Source organism: Mastomys coucha, unplaced genomic scaffold (genome assembly GCF_008632895.1).
Source record: "Mastomys coucha isolate ucsf_1 unplaced genomic scaffold, UCSF_Mcou_1 pScaffold2, whole genome shotgun sequence".
NCBI classification, from domain to species: Eukaryota; Metazoa; Chordata; class Mammalia; order Rodentia; family Muridae; genus Mastomys; species Mastomys coucha.
In genome coordinates, this window is record NW_022196902.1 from 15776630 (window position 1) to 15784190 (window position 7561).

Consider the following 7561-nt stretch of genomic DNA (forward strand, 5'->3'; position numbering starts at 1 on the left):
AGAGAGAGAGAGAGAGAGAGAGAGAGAGAGAGAGAGAGAGAGGAGAAAAGGTGTGAGAATGGGGATTGGATTTGTGGGTTTGACTAAAACACATTATAGACCAGTATAAAATTCTCAAGGGAGTGGCTTAGTAGTTAGGTACACTTGTTCTTTCAGAGGACCAGGGTTTGTTTCTCAGTATCCTTGTTGTGGCTCATAACCCCTTGAAACTCCAGTTCCAGGGGAGATCTGACACCTTCTTCCTGGATTGACCTGATCAGGCATGGATTTGGTACAGATACACACATAGAAGCAAAACACCCATACAAATAAAACAAATCTAATGAAAACAAAGCCCTTGGGCTTTTCTTAGACTGTTTTGTCCCTGTTATAGCCATGAGTATAAATCCTCAACAAATTGTTGATGTGATAGCTGTCTTCCAGAACACCTCAGTATTGACCCTACTAATGGGATTATTGGTGTGCTAGTAAAATACCTTTCATTTAAAAATACACCGACTAAAAACTTGACCAGTGCATTTTGTATGGACTCACCTGATTGGTTCAGTAATTTCCCTTTTAGAGATGAGTTGGCCTCTGAGTAATGTCAACAGTTGCTGCAAGCTCATGTCTTGCATAACCCCCATTCCTCAATGCCATGTCCCATAATATATTCACAGGATGACAAATGCAACTGGCTGTCGTCAGGGCTTGCGTCTGAATATTTTTCCACTGATATACAGCAGAAGAACCTTCTGATTTTCAGAGATCACTCTATTTTAATTATGGTTTCATTATATTTTCCTCAATGGGCAGTGAGTTTTGTCCTCTTTGCCCAGGCTGTGTGTGCCATGGACACTTTTATTGCTGCTGTATATGAACATGCTGTTATATTGCCAAACAAAACAGAAAGTCCTGTTTCCACCGAAGACGCTTTGCTCCTGATAAACAAGAATGTAGACATTTTGGAGAATGCAATTCAGCTGGCAGCCAGACAGGTAACACGCTTTTGTTCATTTCTGAGATGGGATATAGACTTGCAACTAGACAAGAACGTAGGTTTTTACAAATGACGAGGAACCTTTTCTTTCCATGCCTGTTTTGAGCAGGGAGCACATATTATTGTGACCCCAGAAGATGGAATCTACGGTTGGATCTTCACCAGGGAGACCATTTACCCCTACTTAGAGGATATACCAGACCCTGAAGTGAACTGGATTCCCTGTAGAGACCCTAAGAGGTAACATCATGCCAAAGACTAAGTGACTCTGTTAACAAAGAGATAATGATGAGATAGAGCAGTAATGTCGCCAGGCTTGACTTGTTATTTTTTCTGATGATTAGACAGTCAGTGGCATTGGCCTAATGCTTCTCAGTGTCTGCTACTCAATATACCTTCATGTGGCAAATATCTTTGGATAAGACTCGTTAAGACCACTGTTCTCTTTAAAACCTAGCTTGTGAACTGTTTCCAACAAGTATGTTTAACTAAGTTTTAGCCAAGTGAGAACGTTATTTCTGGAACTTGTGCTCTCAAGTACAAGTCAGTGGGTTCACCCAGCAGCCTTCATAAGAAGAGGGAAATGATTAATTTGTCTGTGTTTTCTTTTTCTTCTTTTTAAGTCACTGTTTCTAAGGTCAAGAGACACACTAAAACAACTACTTACAACTGTCTGTAAAGACAGGGATACAGATAGACAGACTGAAGAGAGACAGAGTGATAGAGACAGAGAGACACAGAGACAGAGAGATAGAGATAGACAGAAACAGAGAGACACAGAAACAGAGCTAAAGACAGGCAGGCGGGGGAGGGGGAGAAAGGGGAGAGAGAGAGGTGGTGAACATCTCTCTCTGCTGAAGGAAGTTTTACTGGAGGCTGTTGAAAATCTAAGGACAGCTTTTAGATGAAATATACCACCTAACAGTCTACAGGAAGACACTGGTTAGGCTTGTGAGTGGATCCATAGGGCAGAGCCCACAGGCAGCGTGGGGAAACTGTGCAAACAGTTTGCAAGCTAACCCTTCCAGAGCCTGTGTTCCTAACACCGTGCCGTCACCATGGTTCTGCCATAGTCAATAAGGTGCATGGAAGTTGTAGGGGGCTTGAAACAGGAAGCCTTTCTTCTGAGTCCACTTCTTACTACCTCCCAGCTGAGTGGATGGGGTACATAGCACAAATGTTTCTCTATCTATAATATGAACGCAATGAAATTCCATCTCTATTTCCCTTATAGAACAGACGAGAATGTTGAATGAAATGGTGTGTATGACCCCTTACCCTGCAGTGTCCTCTTTAAAATCCTAGGTCACAATGACTTCTTTTTGATAGAAGAAACCGTATGTAGACTACTGTGAACTCTTTTCCTTATAGAGATTTTAGAAATTATTAATAACGTGGTTTGGGCATAACTTTCTTAAAATATATAACATTTAAATATATATTAAATATTATATTAAATATATATTTAAATATGTTTAAATATATAATAAGTTATGTAATTATATTAATAATTTTAAAGGAAGATGAACTATACTATTTTTTGGTGTACTTACCTTTTAGTATAGTTCACAGGTGATTTTTTTTTTAAGTAGGAAAGTTTTAACACTGCCTTCAGTTGCTAATTTTGTCTACATGTACCTGCTCAGACTCATATCTAATGCCTTCAAGGCTGTGGTTCTCAACCTGTGGGTTTTGACCCCTTTGGGTCCAACCCTTTAACAGGGGTCATCTAAGACCATTGGAAAACACATGTTTTTACATTATGATTTATAACAGTAGCAAAGTTACAGTTATGAAGTAGCAACAAAAACAATCTTATGGTTGTGGGTCACCACAACATGAGGAACTGTAATAAAGAGTCTCAGTATTAGGAAGGCTGAGAACCACTGCTCCAAGGAAGAGCTTTTAGAAATAATTCTGACCACCTGAAGCCAGCTGGAAAATAAATCCAATGCTCCCATACTTGAGCTCTGCTATTTGAGTCAAGCCTTACATTGAGACTTCTACCTTAGGAAAAATATTTTCCAAATGTCACATGATCTGTGAGAGCAGGAAGCCCAGGAGAGTGACTTAGTGTCTTCTTCCTGAAAGTGTTTCCCAGCATGGGAGTTAGTCATTACTTGCTATCATTCTAGTGTTTGGATTAACACATACCTCACTCGAGGAGCTCACTCGAGCTGACACTCCTAGGAGAAGGTGCCCGTAAATCTGATCATTATGCTTACTTGAATTCTGTCAAGTCAAGTCGGGAAGGCAAGTGGCTCATAAAATTCTAACACAGAATTGTTCCAAAGATGAACACTCAGCTCTGTGGAACAAAAAGGAGGAAGTCAGCTGGGTATCGGGGCTCATGACTGATCCCAGCACTCAGGAAAAAATCTGGAGAAATTGCTTCTTGAGCTCAAAGGCAGCCTGGGCTACACAGTGAGACTCCACTTAAAACAAAGCAAAACAACAACATGCAACTGTTGGGAGGTGGCTCAATGAATAAGGCACTTGCCAATTAAATATGGTATCTTGAGTTCAGATCCCCAGAACCCACACAAAAGTCAGGCAGGCATCTGTTGTCTAGTACTTTGGAAGGAGAGATGGGGGATTCTCAGGGAAACTTAGCTAGTCACACTAGCAGGAATGGGCAAACTGTTTAGTGAAAGACCCTGTCTTGATAAACAGACTGAGAATGAGTAGGCAGTACACATCACCTTCCAGCCTCCACGTGGAGACCCACACGCACCTGCTCACGTGTGTGCACCAACACATATATGAACACACACACACATACACACACACACGCCATCTCTGTTTTGCTTGTCTTCTCATAATTACAGAAACCCGTAGATGTATTAGCTATTCACTGTGATTTTGTTGAATTCCAGGAGCTGTATCTGGTGTGCTGGGCATATCCAATTGTTCGCTTACAACAGCAAGGGACATTATTTGTACGTTACCTATGAGAAGAAAGGGAGAAAGGCTGTGTAATTAGTAATTAGGCTAAATGGAATTAAAGTCATTTGATGGCTGGGGAGAGGCCTCAGTCCATAAAGTGCTTGCCTTGAAAGTGTGGAGTCCTGAGTTTGATCCCCAGAACCCACGTAAAAAAACCGGGACAGAAGCACACATGAAATTTTGGCAGTGGCAAGTTGGGAGGTAGAGACATTCAAATCCCTAGTGGTTGCTGCCAGCCAGTCTAGCTTTACTTGTTGAAGACCAGGGCCAATGAGAGACGCTGTGTAAAAGGCAGCAGGAATGGGGGAAGGAACTAAGAAATGACGCTCAGGGTTGTCATCTGATTTCACACACATACACCGACACACCCACACCCACAAGTGCACCCATGAACATACTCATACATACACATCACACACTCATTTGCATTAAGCTATGGTAACTGAATAGACTTGTTGCCACTATACTATGTTGTACTGAAAATTATAATAACTAACATATATATATATATGTATATATACATATATATTTAAAAGATTTATTTTATTGATTTTATGTGTATGAGTACACTATAGCTGTACAGATGGCTATGGGCCATCATGTGTGTGGCTGCTGGGAATTGAACTCAGGACCTCTGCCGGCCATGCTCGCTCTAGTGTAATTCACTGTAGCTGTCTTCAGACACCCCAGAAGAGGGCATCAGATCTCATTATGGGTGGTTGTGAGCCGGAAGAGCAGTCAGTGCTCTTACCCGCTGAGCCATCTCTCTAGCCCACTAACAAATATATTTATTCATGAAGAGTAGTCTGTTTTCTGACATCTGTTACCTGATTTTCTGCAAAATCTTCCTCATTGTAATGTTGGCCTCTGATCTGTCTCATTAAGTACATTTTTATTCACAACACAAATCTCTCATATGAGAGATATCCACATATTTGAAGCCACATATTGCCTCACTACATTCCTTTCTTAGTCTGTGATAGATGTAAAGATAATTTCGTGATATGTACTTTTCTCCCTGAGAGCCCTCTAAGATGGAAAGAAAACTGCATATTATATTTTTTTTTGATGTACATATGTTTACATTCCCACTGCACATGCTCTGCCTAGACGATGACCTGCAGAGGACCAACTGTCTTCTGCCACTTGCTACTTTGTTCTTGACCACAGTTTACAGCCCCATGTCTGTAAGATTCTAGCTGTGGCTCTAAGTGAGGCCCTTCTCATAGAGGAGTTTGCTACATTTCAAGTCCTTGCATAGCTTCTCTCCCCATTTTAAGATAGAGTATTATTTTCTCTTCAGTCTTCTCTAGGCTTTTGTCTTGGACTCTGGCTCAGTAGAAGACACTAGCAATCATAAAGACAAACCCTATGTTGTACTCCTGTCTGAGGAAGAGTCTCTCATTGCCCTGGAACCTTGTCACGTAAGACACGCCAGGAGACTCCAAGCTTCTGGGTTCTGTTTCTGACTTCCATCTCCTCATTTGCTGAGATTATAGGTGCATGGTGATATGCCTGGCATTTACGTGGCTCTGGGATCTGAACTCAGGTCCTCACACTTAAAAGACAAGCACTTCACTGACTGAGCCATCTCCCCAGTCTGCTTGTGAGTTCTAAAATCTTTTCTGCAAATTCTTGAACTAGAGTTGTTGCAAAATGTAGTATCACTGTGATATTTTGGAGGTCGCTGTCATATCATCAGCTTGGGGCCATCTGTTGGATTAGGTTTGGCTACACACCAGTACAGGAGAGACTCAGCTGCCTCGCCAAGGAGAACTCTATCTATATTGTGGCAAATATTGGGGACAAGAAGCCGTGCAATGCTACTGATCCTCAGTGTCCCCAGGATGGCCGTTACCAATATAATACCAATGTGGTCTTTGATTCTGAGGGCAGGCTAACAGCCCGCTACCATAAGGTAAGAATTACCCATGCCTTCATTAAATTTGTTTTTTTCCCCTGTTGTTTGTGATGTAAATATATATTTGTTGGTTAAATACTGGAGATATAACTATTATAGAAAATTTCATAACTATTACCACTTCTAGTTGAAAGGCAATTTTGTTTATTTGTATACCAGTTAAGGATTCTGTGTGAATTAATCATAAAGTAGAATGTAGCAAAATGTTCAAGAAGATGTGGAAATAGCCTTACAAAGATGAAGTGTCCTTTGGGAAGGGGGAGAAGCTGCCCCATCCGTGAGTTACCATCAGGGGAGCTGGGGTGCACAACACGCTACTATTTAATATTATGTTACTGTTTATCTCAACATGATGCTTTGATTACAATGAAACAAAAATCCCAACAGACACTGGTTCTTTTAAAAAGACGGAAATATCCATGTATGAGTAGCTGAAAAGTATACTTATCGCACAGAAAGTAGGTCCTATCCCAGGAGCAATCAGTCCCTTCCTCAGAGACACTATCTGCCCCTCTACGTCTTACTAGCAGCTTTTGCTCAGTGTAACTCTATTTAGAAGTCACTTGGCTACAGCTGCACAACACAAAGGTCTTATCTTTATGAACAAAGTCCACAGAGAGATGTATTTCTGTTACTCGGAAACCCTGAAATGGCCTCCTCACTCCTTCATCCATCGAGGTCACATGACTGTCCTGAATGAACCATTCACTGTTCTGTGTAGGATACATTACCACAAAGAAGGTGAGTGGAGGAGCCGACAGCCTCAGGAACCCTGGGATGGTAGGTGGCTGATGCCAGGCTGCACCAGCGCACACATCAGACTGAGTGGAAAGCCAGCCAAGTCAATGGCCTGCTCCTGCCTGATGAAGCAGTCAGAATTCAGGAAAGACCATACTAAACCAAGGCACACTCAGCTGCTTTGATAAGAATAATGATGCTGTGACAAATATTGAGGACAAACTGCTGTGAAAGTTCAAGAATCTTCAGTATCCCCATCTTAGGGTTTTATTGCTGTGAAGAGACACCATGACCACAACAACTCCTTTAAAGGAAAACATTTAATTGGACTGGCATAGAGTCCAGAGGTTTGGGCCATTGTTGTTGTGATGGGAAGCATGGCAGCATGCAGACAGACATGGTGCTGGAGAAGGAGCTGAGAGTTCTACATCTGGATCTATAGGCTGCAGGAAGAGACAGTGAGACACTGGACCTGGCTTAGCATCTGAGACCTTATGAAAGCCTACTCCAGTAACACATTTTCTCCAACAAGGTCACTCTTCCTAATTGTGTCCTATCTTATAAGCCTTCTACATTCAAACCACCACAGCCCCTCATGGCTGTCATCAACATAATACATGCACTGTAGAGTCAACATTCAGGCTGAAAAAATAAGATAACCATTAGCTTAGTAATTAGAAAGACTTAATTCTATAGTAGAAATTAATTTTAAGTCAACTTCATTTAATTTATATAAGGGCCACAGTAGAAATGATAGAGTTTATTAACATGTGCTAGACCTCACACAGAGAGTACTGTTGATACTTAAAGAACACTGTGGAAACAGTTTTAAAATTACAGGACTCTGATAGGCCTGCCTTTATATGTTACTTGACCTTTTTCCCTTACTGCTTTTAGTAAAAAGGCCAACTTACCGAAGGCAATCTACAGATTCAATGCAATCCCCATCAAAATCCCAATTTAATTCTTCACAGACT

General features: G+C 41.3%; 1 protein-coding gene across 1 annotated transcript in view; it reads left to right on the forward strand.

Moving 5' to 3' along the window:
- The first annotated feature begins 727 nt into the window (after positions 1-727).
- Positions 728-7561, forward strand: part of LOC116097698 (vascular non-inflammatory molecule 3) — a 14646-nt gene continuing 7812 nt past the window's right edge. The window contains exons 1-3 of the mRNA XM_031380309.1: positions 728-977; positions 1089-1219; positions 5651-5843. Of these exons, the coding sequence (XP_031236169.1) occupies positions 765-977; positions 1089-1219; positions 5651-5843 (537 nt within the window). The 5' untranslated portion in view covers positions 728-764. The remainder of the gene's footprint in view (positions 978-1088; positions 1220-5650; positions 5844-7561) is intronic.